The 21,503-nt window shown below is 37.3% G+C and overlaps 1 protein-coding gene across 1 annotated transcript in view; it reads right to left on the bottom strand.

Annotated features, from left to right (window-relative positions):
* Window positions 1–21,503, bottom strand: part of TRDN (triadin) — a 219,772-nt gene that overhangs the window by 106,667 nt on the left and 91,602 nt on the right. Inside the window, exons 12-15 of the mRNA XM_042779095.1 lie at window positions 19,009–19,080; window positions 8,110–8,145; window positions 6,960–7,022; window positions 6,072–6,134 (exon numbers count right to left, since the gene is read on the bottom strand). Coding sequence (XP_042635029.1) covers window positions 6,072–6,134; window positions 6,960–7,022; window positions 8,110–8,145; window positions 19,009–19,080 — 234 coding nt within the window. The remainder of the gene's footprint in view (window positions 1–6,071; window positions 6,135–6,959; window positions 7,023–8,109; window positions 8,146–19,008; window positions 19,081–21,503) is intronic.

Below are 21,503 nucleotides of genomic sequence, written 5' to 3'. Positions count from 1 at the left end.
GGACCTGGTCAGTCATGTTTGCTCTTGTCAGGTCACTTCCACTCTGCTCTACCTACTATTAACATCTTCCTCCACGAAGACAGACTTTAAGACAGACTTTCTTGCTGTCTCAATCTCACTGGGTAAGAGAGTAGAAAGAATAACCTGGTTATCCCAGTTTTGTGGAAGTCGTAATGTACGGTTTTCAACTTTTATGTCCAAGATTAACTTTTAGTTTGTTTCTTTCATGACTGCAGAGAGACTTTGCTTGGTTGTTATAGTGACATAATTAAAATGCACCTCGGTATCTGTAACTTTAAGCCCCCAGAGACTTTTACTATTTAAGAGGCAAAGATTTACTGTAGTATCTAAAGACAGACATCACCACTCCCCTCCTCTGCTAAGACTGCCTGGTGTGAAACATATGACACGGTATCATGCGTCATAGATATATCTTTACCATATTAGTATATTTCTCAATGATCTGGATGAAGGGATCAAGTACCCCACAGTCAATTTGTGGACAACACCAATTTGTGAGCAGGAGTGTTGACCTTCTGGAGGGCAGGAAAGTTCTGCAGAGGGATTTGGCTGAACTGATGGGCCAAGGCCAGTGGGATGAGGTTCAACAAGGCCAAGTGACAGGTTCTGCACCTAGCTCACAACAACCCCATGCAGTGCTATAGGCTGTTGGAAGAGTGGCTGGAAAACTGACTGGCAGTAAAGTCTACGGGGATGTTGGTTGACAGCCAGTTGAACATAAGCCAGCAGTGTGCCCAGCTGACCAAGAAGGATGATGGCATCCTGACCTTCATCAGCAATAGTGTGGCCAACAAGACAAGGGAAGAGATTGCTCCTCAGTACTTGGCTTTTCTGAGGCCATACCTTGAAACCACTGTTCTGTTTTGGGCCCATCACTTCAAGAAAGTCATTGAGGTACTGGAGTGTGTCCAGAGCAGGGAGACAGAGCTGGTGAAGGATCTGGACCACAAACCTCAATGAGGAGTGGCTGAGGGAGCTGGGGATGCTCAACTTGAAGAGGAGGATAACGTAGGACCTTATTGCCCACTACAACTACTTGAAAGGAGGCTGCAGAGAGGCAGATATTGGTCTCCCAGATATCAAGCAACAAGACAGGAGGGAACAGACTCAAGCTGTTTAGAGGAGGTTTAGATCGGATACTGTGAAAACTTTTTCACCAAAAGGGTGCTCAAGGCCTGGAGCTGGCTGCCCAGGGAAATGATTGAGTCACCAGCTCTGAAGGTATTTAAAAGATATTCAAATGTGTAGGGATACAGTTTAGAGTGACTTGGCAGTGCTATGCGAACAGGTGAAACACTAATCTTAAAGAAATTAAAATTTTAGTTAAAAGTTAAAAAAACCTGAGCTTAAGATAGTTACCTAAAACTTAAATAATTAATTGCCTGTCAATTTATGTTTGTTCACCTGTGCTTGCAATGGGAAAGGATGAAACTAGCAGCTAGGTCCAAAGAACACAAACAATTGCAACCAAAAACTCATTCTTTGCAAAACTAGAGTTGCCCCAAAAACCATTTGTATTGTCATTAATAAAAAGGTCAGGGCAAGAAAGACTCGCCTTACTTCCACCTTTTAAGACCCCTCCCCACAAAAACGACCCCAGACTTAATTCAAGAAGCCAACAGTGCATGCTTAATAGCTATTCAAGCTAATTACCATAGGAAACAGGAAATGGGAAGGGCTAGTATTATGAATATGTATTTATTTAAACTTTTTGTCAATAAATAGACTCTGTGACCACCTGTAATTTTGCAGTGTGTATTAAGGGGCTACCCCACGCTGCTGCCCAGTGCTGAATAAACATACACTTTCTAACTTTAAATTGTTAGAGTTTTTTGTCCGTCACAGTTGAGTATCGGTACTAGACCAATACTCATATTTTGGTGAATCACAGGTAGACTCAATAATCTTAAAAGTCTTTCCCAACCTGAATGATTCTGTGATTATGTGATAGATGCATCCAAAAAATGGGTGTGCAACTACTGCAAGCTAGTTCCTTTATTTATGGAGTAGCTCCAATGCTCCTTTTTAGGGGCTTGTATGCTCTGTTGGAAGCATGCATATGCCAATACAACAAAATGGAAATCAGATCATGCTTCCTGATCTGGGACATGTAGATCTCCACACTGGAACTGCTCAGGGAGGCACTTAAGTGTGGTGGCCTTAAAACATTTGTCGCTGAGGTCAGAACTGAGAGATTCTTGTACACTGGTCCTGCTGAAAAGACTTTGTGATTTTAGCAAAACCATTTTCTTCCTAGACATCAGCTGCATTGTCTGATGTCTCTGGTTTATCATGAGGGAAATACTGAAAGTGTACAAAACTTTGGGATCTTTAATCCAGCTAGCATTGGTTTAGCTTTGAGAAGATATATATAAACAGAAGATAAATATAAGGACAACTGTCCTGGACTGCATGTCAGTACCTGAATTTCCCCATATGGAAAATGGAGCAAAAGATTCTGACTATCTTTCTAAAGAAGTTATCTAAGATTTGTTATAAAAATAATGCAGGAATAACAGGAAGTTCATTAATGACAGTTGAAACAGAATTTTAGGTAGGAAATGGTGTGATGATCCAAGCTAACATTTTTATTGCATAAAAACTCATTTTGCCTGTGTGATTTGTTTTGAGAACCAAAACTAAGTGGGAACTGGGTTTGCAATAATCAAAGACAAAGAATGGTGTGAAAATAATTTCTAGGAAAGCTGATTCAAGAAGGAGCAGGGAAGCTCCAGACTATAGGAAAGGGACCATCATGAAAAATTCTACAAGTAAACTATTAGTACCTGAAAGCACCAGTCTCTGTATAATCATTTTCATGTAGGGTTGGACACCGAAGCTTTAACACAGAGGGTCCCTTTTCTCAGATTGCAGACTGGAGGCCCCTGGGCTAATGTGTCCCAAGCACCAGGACAAGCTTTGGGAGAGCCTGGCAGAGGCTTATACCTGCTGAAGTGTAGCAAGCCCCATAAGGGGGATTTGGAGATGCAGTTTCTTTATCCAGAGTAAGACTAGATAGATTTCTGTAAAAGGTTTTGAGGTCTGACTGTGGCAGACCCTTGTGTCTGATGATTATGTTTGTTTGTTAGGCCTCTGAGTTTGTAACAATGGAATTATCTGTTTTTCAGGACAATTAACACAATGCTTTTGTATGAGCTGAAGGTCAGAAGATTAATGTGGTTTTCTCTACAATGCATTTTTAAAAGCTAATTAAAAATCATTCAGTCTGCTCTGTACTAAAGACTGAGAACATTTCATATTAGATGACTCTTGATCCTCTGCAGCAGCAAAGAGGAGGGGGGAAAGAGAGAGAGAAAGAAATGTGGGGAGAGACAATTGGAGAAAGAGTGAGCAGGCATGCAAATAAACAGATATATCACGGGGATACAGTTAATGAAGAGCAATAGAAAACCCTCAATTCTAGTAGCAGTAGAGATAAAATTATCTCTTGGACCAAAGGACAAATCTAAAATATTAATCTGCAAACATATTCAGTATTTGCAATTACAAGCATTCCTTGTTAGAGCAAGAGAGATGGAGAAGAATATAGAGAAGTGCTTCTCTCAGAACATTATTTTAGAGATGTTTCTATCATTTAGTGCTTTCTGAGCACCTCTTCCTCTCTCTCTCTCTCTCTCGCCTGACAGCCTATACATGCCACCATTCCTCTATGGGGAATTCCTGGTTAATGCCAGCCAGACACGATCTTTTGGGAGAAAGCACACAAGGGTGTGGGCGGTAGGACTTGGGTGCCAGGAGGACCTCGGAGCAGAAGGAGCTGCCCACTGGCATGGGGATGAGTGTGGGTGGCAGTGACAAGGCAGCCTGCCCAGAAAACACCTCGGCTTCATGGATTGCAAAGGTCAGGGGAAGCACAATGAGGCACAAATCAGAGACATATCCAGAGGCAATGCAAGAGTTTGAAAACCAGGGTGAGGAGTCTATTCTCAATGCAATGGCCTCTGCCTAGCCTTTTAATGGGAAAAGGTAAGAAAATTGGAAGCTGTCCTTTGCTTTTGGCTGCTTGTCTATTCTGCAGATTTCTGTGTCTGTCCAAATTATGTAAAGACTATCAGACATTGAGGAGCCTAATTTCAAAACTGGGCTGTGCACTACTATTCTGTTGATCAAATATGGCAATAATTTCAGGCTTAAAACATTTTAGGGATAAAAATGGGTGCTTCCAATCAAAGGTAGAAAGTGCACATGCTTTCAATGAACAAACTGAAAGAGGAATAACAGCAACATGTGTAGCTAGAATACATTATGGATTACCATCCTCTTACACAAAAACTAGTAAACTCCAAAAATGCAGCAACCTACAGAGCTAATGAAAGTCAAAGAAATGTGCAGATATCTTGGTTTGTCTAATTTGTGTCTTTCTAGCATTGGTAGGATGACTCACTGGATTTAGCAACTGCTTGTGAAGATGAAAATATTAATAACTTTATGCTGCTGCTCTGCCATAAAATGTAATCTTTTACAGTTCTGTATTCTCAAGTGAAATACAGGCTTAGAACTAGAATAAAATTACAAAATATGTTTGAATTGTTAGCTTATGTTTTTTTTAAACCTGTGTTTATACATTAAAATATGACACTTTACTAGGAAAATAATATTCTCTTTCATCCCTATCTCTTTCCCAGTGTGTACAACTCCCTGCTATAAAAGGCATACTTAAATATGGGGCTACCAAGTAGTTGTCCCAGGTAATCTGTGCATTTTTATATTTTCCAAAACATAAATTGCTATTTTTCTTCCCATCCATAAATGCTCGAATAGGAAAACTTATGCAGACCAAATATGACTCAGTGGCAAATAAACCAGTTGCTTATTGAAATTTGCATATGTAACTCACAATATTATTAAACAATAGATATAGATCCTTTCAGCTTTTGATAACATTAAACAGATTTAAATAATTAGAAAACAGAGCATAAGGCTTACCCTGAGGACATAGAAAATGTAGCCCTGAATATTTACATCCTGTTTTGAACCTTTCTCCATGGCTTTAGGGATTACAATAATCCACAGAAAGGTTAATCTGAGTACTTTGAGCACTTGTAGAATGATATATAGAAAGTGACAGATAAAGCATCAACTGGAATCAGTGTCCCTAGGTATTCAGATGGCGACCAACCACTAGACTGTGCATTTTTTTTCTCCTTGATTTTAATTTTTGCAGGCTGTGTCACTTACTGGAGATACTTTTACATTTCTGAAGTAAATGTACTTGCAGATTTACTGAAATAATGGGGGAGAAAAATACAGCATTTTTAGTGTAGACAAGATCCAAATTGCTAATTTCTGATCTTGAAATGAAATATTTATATTTTATGCATGAAACAATCAATTAGGTTTAGGATATTCACTAGCTTTAATTTTTAAAAAATTATTTTCTGGGCATGAGTAAAAATTCAGAAAATAACCATCTATTTTCTGCCACATTTAGTGGTTTTATATGGTAATATTTCCATTTGTTACTTAAAATTATCTCTATTTGTAAAATAATTAATGGAAAAATATGTGCTCTCCATTCAATCTTTGTCATGTAGCCTTTGAAATTAGTTATGCTCTTGATAGATTTAGTGTATGAGTGAAAACAGTGTTTGTAATTTCTTGTAAATACATTTATATTTACAAATTAATTGTATTTGTAAAAGCCCCAAGATAATATAATAAATATAATATAATATAATATAATATAATATAATATAATATAATATAATATAATATAATATAATATAATATAATAAATATAATAAATATAATATAATATAATATAATATAATATAATATAATATAATATAATATAATATAATATAATATAATATAATATAATATAATATAATATAATATAATATAATATAATATAATATATATTTATAAAAATATATACTGTGATACATCTCTATCTATATATATCTCAACTTGGATGCTTGAATGATAATGAATTACATACACCCTTATCTCAAATGCTTAAAACTTGAATGTGCTTACATTAAATAGTCAGATATCACTGCAGAGAAAGCCAGAGTTCAATTTCTTACCTGCTTTTTTAATTTCAGGGACAGCTGTCTTCTCATGAGCTTTCTCCTTCTTTCCTGTTTTTTCTACGATTTAATTAAAGAGAGTAATTTAATGTGCTGGAACTCTGAATCATACACTCAAATATGCAGTCAGCCAAGTCCTGGTGGGCACATACTGAAAAAAATGTGACTTATTTGGGAATTCAGATTATTCCCTTATAGCACTTGCACCCAACTAGCCACAGAGCAATCAGCTGAAAATGAAATTAATCAGAATGCATCAACTATGGATGATTTGGACCCTTAATAATTCATCAAAAGTTAGGCAAAAATCATCAGTGCATGAATGTGGCACCTTTTAGCTTAAGTTCTGGTAGCAATGAGATCATTCAAAATTAATGAATGACTTAAATATTTCGCATGAAGCAACACCTTGGTGAATTTTAGATGCTTTCTAAAAAATGTATGATCGAAATATTATTTAGATGGATACCATTACTTTGCAGCTTGGTCAGTTTAAGATTCAGTTGTGATTCTATAAAATAAATAGATTTACCCCACCTTCAGAAACCAATGTACCATGAATTGAGTGATATCTTTCATGAGTTTTGTGTATTGCAGTTTCACTGTATGCTGTTATGGACTCCATTAAATTGTTTAAAACACCCATAGATGGCCACCAAATTGGATATTTATTTTGTCAGAAAATTTGTTTAGGAAATATTGAATGCTGAACACATTAGACATTAGAAAATGAAGAAGTGGAAACATGTAAATAGTGACTGAGCAATTAAGAGAGGGACAATACTGCCAGAAGCATAGGACTGACCTAACAGAAAACCATGTGAAATCAGCCAGAAGTGTGAAAAAAGCTGAATGAAGCCAGTAAGAAATGTTTCCAAGCCATACCTTTCATCTTAGTTTCAGTTGTAGTCTTCTTTTCATCACTCTTTTTCTTCTCCTCTTTTCTCCCTAAAAATGAAAATTGAAGTTCAGCTGGCTACTTTTACTCAGAAACACACACACAAACGTGTATGCATGCATGTATATATGCATGCATATATGTATTTGGGGAATCCACTAACTGCAATATGTTCAAGATTTGATAAGCTGGTCACTCATTACCAGCAGCTCGAAAAAACAGCTTAATACCCAGAGAATGAATGTAGTGCTAGGGATAATACTGCAACAAACATGCACACCAGATTATCAATTAAATGCTAGCTCATTAACTTGATGTAACTAAGAGTTTATTGTGGTGACTCAATAGCCATGCACCTGTTCTACTTCTTTTGCAACACCTGACTGAATGATAGCAAAACTTGCTTGTGGTACCTGGGAACAAGTGTAGAATGCCACAAAAAGCTTCCATATAAAATATATCCTTATAACACTTTTTATTAACGGATCTTTGAAACTGCCCTTACAGGATTCCTGTTATTCATAGAGAGTTGTTGTCAAAGCACTGTCTACAAAACAACATTATTTCAAAAGTATCTGCCTCTATTTTGACAGTTATTTGGGTAACAGTAGAAATAAGGAGAATATTTTTCCCTTTTTAAAACAAGCTACAACAATTTAATTACATATTTCATGAATGTTTTGTATTAGAAAATTGAGAGTTTTGTAAAGGATATGAGAAAGTTATAATTCTTACTTTTCTTTTGGGTAATGAATCCCGTTTTTGATGTGAAAGAATACAAGAGTAAAAGAATAGCCAATCTAAGTGATTTTAATTGTTCATCTATGAAAAGCCAAATTTGTTACCTTCAGTTTGTGCTGCATGGCTTTGGGTATTGATATAGCAAGTGAAACTATAGTTTTCTTTTTGTGCTCTTTTACTGTTACAAATGTAGATAAGAAACCAAGATTTATTATCTTACAAAAGATAATATGACTTTAAGCAAGAGTCTTTTCTTTAATTGAAAAATATTTGAGGTATAGGAATATTTTTAAATCCAAGAAACCAATATACTCCTGTCCCTTGCATAAAACTAACATGAAGATAAAGAAAAAACAACAAAAACAAAAACAAAAACAAAAACAAAAACAAACTTACTTTTCACTTCTCTAGGTACCATAATAGACTTTTCTTCTACATGGAAAAAAAAATTTACAAACAGGGAAAAAAATTTAAAATTTATATAACATTTTATCTAAACCAAAAGAAATACGTGTGTTTGATTTTTGAAAAGTTGAAAAATTACTGGATTTATAGAGTACTTCAATTCCATAGTCTGTCCATGTTGATTTCATGAATAAATTTATCTTACCTATTGTGGAAGCAATGTATTTATTCAGGGTCTCCTCAAATGATACTTCTGCTGATTTTATGACAATTTGTTTTAATATTAAGCGTAATATAGATGTGTTTCACTTCTTTCTTGTTTTAAACAGATTTGTTCTATTTGTTTCCCTCTTTATTGTCATCAGAAAATCCTCACATGTGTTCTAAAGAATGTTTCAGAGTTTTATGTGCTTAATTCTTCCTGCTGAAACTCTGAGCACACTACACTTCAAGCTAGAAATTCCTCTGTGTTGTGAGGGTTTCTTAGGTACGTGTAAAGCATCAGAGGAGTGCTTATCCTGCACTAACTTGTTTGCAACTTCATATTCTTGTATTCTTTAATATTCCTGTTATTGTCCCTCTCTCTCTCTCTCTCTGAAACACTTCTCCAGAGACTTGTGCTAGAGCCTGTGATTGTCTGGTCAAAATGGATGTCTCCTCAGCTTCAGACTTCACAAAAGCTCTTCCACAGATCCACTTTCCTGTGCCACCTATGGCTCTTCAGTGGATTATTCTCACATGTAATGTAGATCTCCTCCAATTTCTAAAATGTGGTTTAATTATTTCCGTACTCTGTCTGAATTAACCAAAACTGTTAAACATACTAAGTGTGTCCTTTACTGACAGAAAAGAGCCTCCTTCTGTATTTCTTCCATGAGACTTAACTCATAGTAACTAGAGGCTGAAGTGCTGCTGGGACTTCCATACTATCAATTTTTTTCTAAGTCCCTCAGTTCTGGTGAGTTATATTGATTTTTTTGCTTTCTTAAATTTCTGGTGCTAGATGATGCATAACAATAATTTGTAAGCCCAAGGTCATTGCAATAAGATTCTCTCTAATCTTAGACCATTTATGCCTTTGAACTTGCAGCATTTTGCATGCCTCTGGGGCCCAGAAAAACCCAGAAAAACATGAAATCTGCCTTAAGTTGCATTGCAAGGTTCAGAGCCATGTGGATCTTGAAAACCACAAGGTGAGGTATCGAGCTTTGAGAAGTGAAGCTTTGTATGGAAGATGTACAGGAAGTGGCAGGAATTTTTGCTGCCAATAACCCAAACAAAGATGATGACATCCCTGGCTGCAGAATCTTAATTGTCAAGTCATTCCACCAATTAATCCCACTGACATAATTTTCTTCCATCAAACTCTCAAGGTTCATTATTCAGAATGTCCAGGAAACTTTGAGATGTCTACATTTGTTATGAAATTTCTGGGGGATGATTACATAGAAGTTAAAGGACTGTGGCTCCTATTTTCCAATTAGACTGCCTAAATGCAAGATAAGCATCTTGCTCAAGACTGAGAAAAACAGTCACTGAGCTTCCACTCACATCTCAGCTGCATCTAGCCCCACTGATGCCCCTCACAGCTACCACCGAGAGAAATTTCTGTAAACAAGAAACATGGACTTGGTAAATGGGTATTATGGAAAGAGCTGTTTCTGACTTAAGGCACTAATCCCATTTCTTGAATAAATTTATTTCCTCTCAATTTGAGCAGCTCACATTTAGAATGTTGCATCTTAAGTGTATATTTAACACCAGCAAGGCTTGTAATTTCTGAAGCAGTAAATGTAGTGGCCTCTATACAGATATGTACACAGCTAAATTAAGAGGCAGAGCCAATAATGAAATAGGAACTTAGGCAGGTCTTTTGCACTGTAAAATATGAACCCCATCTGTTAATTGAAAGCAATTGGTTTTTTAGCTAGGAACAGTAACAGGACTACAAAGGGCCAGCTGCATAAAGAGGGATCACAATATGCACAAATTGTGGGTTACACGGGCAAACACAAGGTGCTTTTGAGGATTTGCCATAGACCACAATATGAAATTCAAGTGCAATTAACTATTGAAAAATCTATTCCTACTGCTACTGTTTCTTGATAATGTAATTAACAGGATTTTTCAACCAGTAACATTAATCCTGAGCCACATTTTATGGACTGTGTAAGACAAACGAGTACAAAAAGACCACACCTTTAAAAACCTGCAATACATTTACAGGAATGAAATAGGGATATATGCAGCTGGAAGAGTACATGACAGAATCAGTCAGCAAGGTCAGCAGAGGACTTTTCATTTAGTCAAGTTTTTTTTCTGTAGACTCTATGCAGAAGAGGAGCTTTATGTAGCATAAGTAGTAGTCCAGTGAACATGAGAATTGTGAATTTAAGAATTGATGTACTACTGAATGGGACATTCAGGAAACAATTATTCCTGGGTGAAAAAAACAAAAAAAGAAACAGCATAGAATAACTTTCTTGCAAAGTGGTTGGATTTGAAGAAGAACAGTCCTTGAAGCAAAAAAAGTCTGAGATGGAATTATTTATTTTTTTAATAAGGGATGAAGGACCGAAGCTAGTAGAAATCCAAGTAAGATTCAACAAAGACCAAGAAAGAGGTGTTTCAATCTGAATTTCATCAATCCATCTTGACAACATCTTTGTGTTATTCTCATTGGAGATCAGCTAATTCTTGGACAATGGTGGGAGGGGAGAAAACAGAAGCATGCTAACAATGTGGCACTTGAAGTCAGGCCTGGTAAGACCAGTGTGCTACTCTGCCAGTGCTGAGTGGAATCTAAATTTAGGGATGAACATGAGTTACAGGGCATAGTGTCATGGGAATGCTGCACAGGAACTGGAAGAAGAAGGTGCTCTTAGAGATTCTTTATCATATTGCTCCAGATGATCCATGTTCTTATGGAGTCTGATTCTGGAAGGAATTGCCAGCTCATCCCATTCTGTCTGAGAAACTGAGGTAAGCAGGGAAGCAAAATATAGCCACAGATTCTGGTAGAGAGGCATGCATATAACAAACTCTAACTAGTGGGACTGAATGCCAGAAGTTCAGAGATGTTTTGGTTCACATTAGCTTTCTAAAGTTCAGATCCTTATCTGCATTTATCTAAAGCCCTGTTGTCAGGAAATCTCAGGAGGAAAACTCATGTGAGAGACTTTGGATATTTATTGCCTGACTTTGTGAAATGCTACAACAGCTTTTCTTGCTTACAGATTCTAGTCCTGGCAGAACTCAGGAGCAGCAGAGACACATGTATACTCACTGACATACAAAATAGAACAAAACAAACATTAATTCAGCTTTTCCTGAGAAACCGTAATTCAGACTGAACGCAGTGACTTCATTCCAGATAAGACTTCATTTTTCTCCAGGAACCTCTGTACATTTTAACCTGTCGTTGACATAATTTTGAAAGATCATTCAAAGAAAACATGAGCTGCATTTTAAAAAATTTGTTTCCTTATTAATTTTAAAGGGATTACAGTTGCTTTTTGTTTTACTTGGTGACTGAAATCCTTTCTCAGTTGGACTCAATGAAAGTTTTGCTGTTGATTTCAGTGGGAGTTGGATATCCTTTTAAGTATTAAAATAACTCAATGTATCTCAGTTTTTGATGATATTTCTTTATTTCTTTTCTTTCTCCTTGGCCTGTTGCTTAGAGAACTGACAATGACTGGTCAGTAACACTTCTGATTCTAAACCATTTAACACCCATTCACAAAATAGGATCCCCTAAGGGCTACACAGCGTTTGGAGAAATTAATAAATAATGCAAGGAGGTATTTCTGATTAGTTTAGGATATCACGAAAACTCATACTTTTAGGATTAAATCTAAATTTCAAGTAAAAATTTGCTTTAGCTGTCTCCTTGGGAAAAAAAATCCTTCTGAGGTGTGTCCTTGTTGGTTTAGTTACTTTCTCTATGAGAAATAGCTCTGTCTTCATTTAGCCAAACTACTGAAAGACCAAGAAGGATCAAAGAAACCTAAATAGTGTTAATCTAAAGTTTCTAAAATTCTTAGGATTTCTTCTGTTCACGCACAAACACATACGCGTGCCTGCACACATGCACACGCATGCTCTCTCTAGCTTACAGGTGATTGCTCGGGCCAAAATGAGATGTATTTGTTTGCAAAGCTCTGCTTAAATGACACCACTTTTTTGTTCTGCAGAGTAATGAAATACAATTTCTTTTCATATTGGGCAACTGAAAGACTCTTGGGGCACACAGATCACTGGAGATATACACACCCTGAAGGCCTAAGCAATCTCTCCAGCTTGACTTTGCTTTCTTGAAACTGCTTCACTGTTTTCTAATCCCAGTCTGAAATACTATTTGGCAGCTGTGAAGATGGCCTTTGGAGATATTTTTGAGGTCTGCAGAATCTATGCAATAGAAATATCATGCTTGAAATTCCAAATGTTTTCATGTGACCTACATAAGTGTTTCTTATTTCTTCCTGTAGTGATTATAGACTCCTTTTTCATGGCTCTGTTGCATTAAGCACCAAAACTCTTTGTTAATTGCATGGGCCATATGTTGCCTTCACTAAAGAGCACAGTGTGGAGCTAAGTAATAAAAATACAAATGAGATGAAGCCAGAATATGCATGGTAAATCAAAAAAGAGGACAGACCAACTTGCATAAAAAGACCAGCAACACAAACTCCGCTGGACAGTGCTCAATGGTAAATATGATGTAAATAAACACTGATTTTTTGTGGTACAGCCTTTACTAGTGGCAGCCAAACCAACACAGCTAAGGTAGCTGGGCTAGCCTTCTCCCTCCTTGTGATTGACATTCCTACTGGACAACAGGAATCAATGTCAGAACCAATTCTGTTACCTGTGCTGGGAAGGTTTTTGATGATACTTTTTATGTGGCATGGTTTTGAGCAATGTCTGAGCTTTAGCAATGGGATGAAGAGGTTATGCAATACCTCTTTTGTAAGAGTTTCCTTTTACTTTCCAAAAAAAAAGGATGTTCTGCCTTTGAAAATCCAGATTAAATTAATCTCAGTAAGTGTTTTCCATTTGCAGGTGCAACATATGCAGAAGATTGTTTTTCTATAGCATATTTAAAAAGCACTATGAAAAGTTAAAATAATCTTCAGAGGTATTTGTTTGTTTTTTATTGGGTAGACTTTGACGAATATTTGTTTTCAAAAGCATATTCCAACATTTCAAATTCTATTATTATAAATGATGAGAAAATATAATAATATGTCTAATCAAAATATCCATATCTTTATAAATATTTTTTCTTACTCTAGTAAGCTTTTCTCTCATGTCTGATTCACTTTTTGCATTTTATGATAGAATAAAAGTAGTACAGAAGAGCCTCATGTCATTAAGGAAAATGTCAAGGGCTTTCTGAAACAGTGACGATTGAGGGCTTTTTTCATCATTGCTAAATCATTAGAATTTACTGCTTAAATGTCTAATTTAAATCATTAAATAGCTCACTTTGAAACTTTGTTCATATTATTTCAAAGGTTTTACTGTCTTCAGTACAGACTCATGGAGATATAAGGCCCATATATCTCAAAAAGTTGTTATACTGTATATATAGCAATGCATTAAGGTTTTAAAGTAAATTGACTAAACTGTTCATCTTTTAACCTAGATTAAATCTAACCCATTGTATTATTATATTTTGAATATGAATATTTTTCTTATTTTTCTGTTTATATTCTCCCTTGGATAAAAATTTATCAGAAAAGTGGATTTTCATCCCCAGCTCACGTCATTGTTATTAAGAATATTCTAAATGGGAAGAAAATTTGCAAAATTGTGCCTTTTGTAAAGGGTTCTGTTGTGTCTTAAATCACGATCTCTCACTGAAAGGATTTTTTTAAGGGTAATTGACTCTACAGTATAGAAGAAAAGCAGTTTTTTATTGAACAATCTATGCACAGAAGGCAGACATTGACAGACTGTACAGAAGCAGATTGATTTGTACAAGATTTATATACTCCTGTATATCAAGGGATCTTTGTTAAAATTTGTATTGACTTTAGTAATTTAGATATTCTTGGTTATATCCCCTAATGTTATATTCATGAGCAAAGATATAGACTAGAAATTCTTCTTAAGACAGTCAAATAATGTACAGTCTATATAACAACATAGATGCAGTTGTCAATTTAGCCTCCACAGGAGTTTTGGGAGAAGTTAAGCACATTTCGCAGCAACTTGCTTTATTGCATTCTGCAAAATTCGTAATTAGAGGATTCAATGACCTAGAGAAAATACTTTTTTCCCCTCATATATTGTCTGAAGATGTTACAGAGATTTTTTTTTTTCTCACTTAATATCACAGATACCATCAAGATGGCAAGGAATGACCAGGATCTGTCAGTCAAGGAAGGGGGATATTTCAGAGCTTGTCATGATTCATTAACAGATCAGAATGGTTATGTTGATGACTCTTCCGTGGTAAATGCTCTCCCACTCAAAGATGCAGGAACATATTTTTAGGACAATATAACTTGGAAAATCATACTCAGATACAATGCTGTTCAAATGTTTTTTGTGATACAGTGCTCTTCAAAGTAGTAAAAAGCATAGGTCTCCTTTGGGATCATGTACCACGTGCATTGAATTCTTTCCACCAGGAGAAGGATTTTGATACAGGCTTCTCGCAAGAGTGCTGTGATCTTGTGAGAAGGTAAAGACATACTATTATGGAGCAATTAACACAAAAATTCCCTGATAACTAGCTAAGCCTCTTACTTTTTACACTTGTCTAACTGCAATGTCCTTCTGAGTGATTACCCTGCCATGTCAGAGAGGGAAACATGGAAGAACTATCAGAAAGGAAAATCCTTTTCATGTGAATGTGGAAATGGAGGAAGGTAAAAGCTGTGTGAGCTGCGCAAAAATTCAAGATCTAAGAGAGAGAATCACAAAGAATCAGCATACACTGCAGAGAAGTTTTAGCATGGTGGTAAATAACAAAATAAAAGAAATATAGAGTTAAAAGAGGTGTGGAAGACTACAGCCAAGGAATAAGGAGCATATTAAAGTCGAAGTTCAGATAGCCATGGAGAAAGATCTGTTCAAATTACTGGTGACACCAGTGTCCTGACATGGCAGCATCAGTGTCAGCCAAGCTGAGAGCACTGCTTCCAAATACTTGTGAGAGCTCCATAAAAAGATAAGATAAAGAATTTAAAATTAGTTCTTTACTTTCTAGTTTACCAAACAAGGTTTCCAAGTTTGAAATACAAGTAGATGTTATATATCAATGCCTTTATCTTCACAAATTCCTTTACTTTCCTTCTCTTGTTTACCGTTACAGGATCCTATATTTTGTTTTATTATTCTCTTCTGTTGTTGATCTGAAAATTCCAACTCTTCATTGAAGTTTTAAGGTAAGATCTTTGAAAAGGCCAGCCAACCATGAAATAGGAGCGCAATGATCTGTTCTTTTCTTTCTGACCAGATCAGTACAAAGCATTTTCTTTTAGACCAGGAGATACCTGAAAATTTCAACTCTGCACTTCAATGCAATTTATTGCTTGCTACTAGAAGCTATTGTAAAAATTGAGATTATCTTAAATATTTACCTCCTTTTCAAAAGATTTACTGTGGAGCTGAAGGAAGAGAAAAAGGCAATGACACCTAGAGAAAGTTTGAGATTTAATGCATAATAACAATATGCTCTTTTTCTAAGGCCTCAAGAATTTGGCATAGTATAATTTCTACAGGACATTGGATGCTATCCAGGAAAAGCATTCTATTTGAAGGTATGAAATACAGTAATTTCACGACTATAAGGAGCACCCTTTTGACTAAAATTTTCCCCCGAACCCAGAAGTGTGTCTTATAGTCCGGCGCACCTTATATAATGGACAACGTTCAGAAATTTGCCAAACCGGAAGTGCGAGTCACAACCGCCCAGAGCAGCAGGAGCCACGCCCCACCCCGAGCCGCCGTAGCCCTGGCACTGCGGGAGCCCCGTGCCTCCCTGAGCCGCAGGAGCCCCGTGACACGAGGGACAGGCGGCACTGTGGCAGCGTGAGGCTGTGGGGAACAGGTGGTAGGGCGGCGGCGCCGAGCCGAGAGAGGGACAGGCAGCAGGGCGGCGGTGCCGAGCTGAGCGAGGGGAGGGTGGCATGAGAGGAGCACCGAGCCGAGCGAGGGAATGGCACGGCAGCTCCACGGAGCCACGAGGGGGAACAGCACCATGGCAGAACAGAGCCGCAAGGGGGAGGCGGCCCCACGGCTGCGCGAGCCATGCCAGCCGGCACTGGGGAAGGGCGGGAGTGCCAGGGCCCACTGCATGGGGAGGGCGCTTGGGGCTGCCTTTGAAAGCCTACACCGATTGTGAAAAATGTTTCCAAATTGTGCACCTACCAGTAAACTCCACGATTGCGGGATTCCGTTACTAATTCATTATTTTCTTGCGCACGGCACGGATCTTCGCAGCAAAAAAAAATGTGCGCCTTATAGTCCGGTGCACTTTATATAATGTACAAAGTTGCAAAATTTGCTGACTCCCGGAGGTGCGCCTTATAATCCGGTGCGCCTTACGGTCGTGAAATTACTGTGATCTAAAAATTACATATATATATGTGGCACATACACACCACTATTTCCACCTTATCAGAAAACAAGAATGGTCCAAGATTACCTAAGGCAGCAATGGCAAAATAGAGCAATACTGAAAACATGTCAATCTAGAAAAAGAGCAAGATCCTTTCAGCCTTTACCAGCTGTATGATTATGTATATAATGTCTGAATATCACTGACTTGGAAAGCCTAGGGTGTAAGTAGATTGGTTTCATAAATTTTCTGTGTGATAAACATTCTGTTACTTCCTACAGTTTTACCTTTTTTTCAGAGCTGGTTTCTTCTGTCAAAGGCTAAGCCAGTCCTTGATGTTATACAAAGTATATTTTTCAGTTTAAAAATATTTGTTTGTTCTCTCCTCTGAAAAATTATGATACTATTTTCAACTATATTTATAAGAAGAATCTTTTGTTTCAATATGTCCCTTCTCCTGATCAATGATATTTAGTGGTGTACCAGTCATAAAGGTATCTAAGCACTAAGAAGTCACGTGCAGATGTCTCTTCAGCTATTTTAAAGATTTAAATTTGTCTGCCTTCTCTTCTTTTCCCCTTCTGATATTTTGCCAAATATTCTCATAATTTTTTTTTTTTTCCCTGGGACTGAAGTAAAGCTTCAGGGTTTAGGGTTCCTCAAGGCACTGTGGCATATTTTCTCATATATGGAAAACACAGAATAGCACAACATAACAACTTTTCATGGAAACGTTTTACAAGTAATTCTGCCTTCTTCTTTTCCTCCAAATCTCTTGCATGAAAAGTATTGTATTCTAGTGACTGGCCTTGAGCCTTAAAGGGAATTTAGTTATATGGTTCTGAGCAGATAATCTCCCCCAAATTTGTTTGCCAAATGGGTATCTAATTTACATTCCCAATTACCTGAATTGCATGCATAACTGAGCTAATGAAGCACACAAATGTGTAACTGGTCATAAATAGTAATTTCTATGTGCAATTGCAGTAATTGCATGCTCCTCGTGATTTTGAAAATCAAGAATCTAATGTTAATTTGATGGTAGTCATCTTGTAAAACAGTTATATTTAAAGATTAAGTTTATCACTCAGCAAATGTGTCAGCCTTGTTCTATTATGTCTTTTTCCCATTATAGTTAATTGATGGATAACAGAGTTTTACATTGCAGGGACTGATTTTCTGCTGATAAGCAGGGTTCAAACATTTTCCTAAAATAAGCAGGATTGCAAATCTATTTCTACATTGTGTCAAAATAACCACAATTTTATATTCCTTTAAACAGCTTGTTTAAAAATAAATAATCATTTGAGGTAACGAGATTTTTGGGGAGAGACAAAATAAGTCACACAACTATTTTTATCCAAATGTTCTGATTCACAATGATCACATTACAGAAATATCTAATTAATGTAACACTTTTGTTTCAGTCATGGGTCCTGACAAAACCTGAGTCCCATTTTCTGTTTTCAAATGCAGGAAATCTCGTAGCTCTTGTCACTTATTCTGCTGATACCCCATCTGTTTTTGTCTTAGACTGCAATTGCTTTCTGGGTAACATAAAACTTAGACCTCTATGACATAAATTAGAGAGTGCTGTGGTGTGAGGGAAGGACTCAAGTATCATGAGAACTGCTACATAATTACACAAAAAGACTCAGGTGTTTTATACTATTAAATTGTATTGTGTAAAGACCAATAGCATACATTGCAGTTGTAGTTCTAAGTCATCAGACATAGTTAATTTTAAAATAAAACTGATTATTTCAACCACTTTACAGTAATGATCAGACTATAAACAATATAATTCAATTTCAGGGATTATATTTTAATCTTCTGAATGTAAGACCTGACTTTATATTTCTCTTTCAGTGGTTTTAACAATAGCAATATGGTTGATAAATGCAGAGCCAAAAATATTGCATTCATTATTACAAATAATGCACAGAAAAATTACTGAATAACAATAGCTGAAATAATAATTCAAAGTATATTAAGATGATAATGTTAATTATGTTTATAGTTGGATAGCAAGTTATGGCTGAATGCCATTCAAAGCATTTTACAGATTACGCCTCAATCCTGTAATCTGTTTCACTCAGGAAATCCCCCAAGCCATCTGTGAGACTGCTATAAGGAATATTTACATCTTGTCATGTATAAGTCAGTGTGTCATTCTTGTCTCAGGCCTAGTAATGTGATCACTTTTGTAGTATAGGTTATATTTACAAAAAAAAAAAAAGTTAACAAAAACCCATTAGAACAAACAGTCAAGTTAATAAGTAGACGCCAATAAAGGTGGGAAAACTCAAACTTGCCTTCAATAGCTCCTGGTTTCTTTCTTGGACTGTGTTCTAGGAGCAGACGAGGTGGCACGAATTCCTTATGTCCTGCACCTAAGAATACAGGTTAAAAAGTGTAGAAAATGTATTCACCAACAGGCTGAGTAGTTTCACTGGGAGGCTGAGCTCACTTCAAAATGGTTCATATTAAAAATATTACAGTGTGCATAAAAGCTAATATCTTTCAGACACTATAAGAAGGAAATGTATTTTTCAACAAATAAAGCAATTTATTTTTAAGAGTCACATTTGAAACCAATGAAGACCAAGTGATTCAAACATATGCTAAAATGCTATAGTTCTGTTTTTCTTCCTTAGACTTAAAAGAGAATAACAGTACTATGATAACAAGGTTGCATATTCATGATGCCTCTTCTGCAACAGTCTTATTTTCATCTGTCAAAAAAATGATCTTCAGTTGCTCCCTTAAGTCCACTTATTATGAGCTCCTGGAAACACCAGTAAAAATTATGATGTTTCTCATCCTTAAGGATTATTCTTAATTAGCCAATACCAACCAGGTCATGCATTGTAAACACTGATGAGGTTCTGATTCCAGCTGCTGACTGAAACACCTCTACTCTCTCTGAGTGTTCATTTGGGACTTTCTGTACTGTCTTAGCCTATGTGCAGACATAATGTTTTGTACAAAACACTTTTCACTTCATTTCTCCACAGATTCATGGGCGTATTTAATGTAGTCATATTACTTATGCTTATTTTCTAGTTTATGACATATTTACAGTCTCCTTATTTCCTTTTAACAATTTCACTGGTATTTAGTCTCAGTAGCTATCCTGTTACTGTCATTTGGCAAGTGCAATTTTTTGTGACCTGAGAAATAAAATTAAGTAGTTAAATATAATATTGATTCAGTCATATGCGCCAGCATACATTCACTGCAGCAGAGTCCACATGCAAACACACTATATCTGTTAAATCTCAGCTCCAGTTTCACATCAGAAACTCAAAGCCATGCCTCATGCTTGATGACAGACTCAGAAAAGAAATGAAGGTTTTAATGGGCCTTGGAAACTGCAGCATCTGACTTCCCCCTCTCATTTTGCAAAGGTGTGTATACTCATGGGGAATGCATGAGAAAAACATCATCTTAAAGAGAGCAGTGGGATTTCAGTGTCATGGACTTAATGTTATTGCACCTCATCAACATATGTACAATTGCAGGCACATACAGTAATTTCAGGATTACAAGCCGCACTGACTATAAGACGCATCTCCGGGTGTTGGCAAACATTTCGTTCTTTGTCCATACACAAGCCACACCCAATTATAAGCCGCTCTGTCGTTGGCAGAAAGGACCCACGTGCAACAAAGTTGCCAAATAGTAACAGAATCGTGGGATGGCGGGGTTTACTGGCTTGGCTTGGGCCGTGAGGGCTCAGGGCTGCCGACGGGGCCAGGTGGCCCAGCTTGGCCCTGCCACTTGGCGGGGCCGCTCGGGGAAGGCCACTGCCGCAGCTGGGCTCGCTTGCCCCGCCTCAGCGCTGCGCCCCAGTGGCAGGGGTGCACGGAGCCTGCCGGCACCCGTGGCGGTGGTGGGAGGCAGGGATGGAGCCCGCTGGCACCCACAGCGGCGGCAGGCGGGGATGGGAGCGCCCCGCCTCCCCGTAAGCCACAGGGCCAGCAGGAGGGAGCCCCCTGTCTCTCCCCCAGGCTGCGCTGCCTGAAGGAGGGAGTCCCCCGCCTTCCCCACCCCCCGCGCTACCTACAGGGAGCCTGGCTCCACCCGTGGCGCAACAGAGTAACAATTTGTAACAATCGTGAAATGCCGGCTTTTACTGGCGGGTTGCTCGACTCAGCACCTTGGTTTGCACTTCTGGAGTTGGAAATGTCAGAAAATTATTCACATATTAGCTGCTCCTGAGTGTAAGCTGCATTTCTGGTGTGGGAGCAAAATTTTAGTCAAAACGGTGCAGCTTGCAATGGTGAAATTACTGTAATTTGCAAGCATGTGATTCACTTCATCCAGCAACTTGTATAAAATATCAAACACAGAGCTACTCAAACTTGACATGTGCCTGAGTCACTGACAAAATGCTACCACATTGATAAAACCAATGCATTGAAGGTGCTTTGGAACAAATGGTAATAATCCTACATTTTCCATGTATTTCCTGTCTTGGCAATAAACTCTAGTGGATATTTACCAATGTCATCACAGAATAACTACAGCCTTAAAATGTATATTAGGCAAACTTCAGGAATCCAGATGTTTAGCCATGATTTTCTAAACGCTTTATGTCTGAAAAAAAAATAATCTTGAAGTTGCAAACTGAACTAATGAGCTGTTGATTACCTTTGTTGACAACCAGAATAGAAAAGTTGCATTCATAACCAGGTCAACACACAGAAACTTGAATAACTGAATTTCCAGTTCAGAACGAAAACAAAAAACAGCAGAGCAATGAATGAAGAATGGGTAATCTTATTTTTCCTTCTACATTTGTTCA

Source organism: Catharus ustulatus, chromosome 3, assembly GCF_009819885.2.
Source record: "Catharus ustulatus isolate bCatUst1 chromosome 3, bCatUst1.pri.v2, whole genome shotgun sequence".
Classification (NCBI taxonomy): Eukaryota; Metazoa; Chordata; class Aves; order Passeriformes; family Turdidae; genus Catharus; species Catharus ustulatus.
This window is presented reverse-complemented; position numbering and strand designations above follow the sequence as displayed.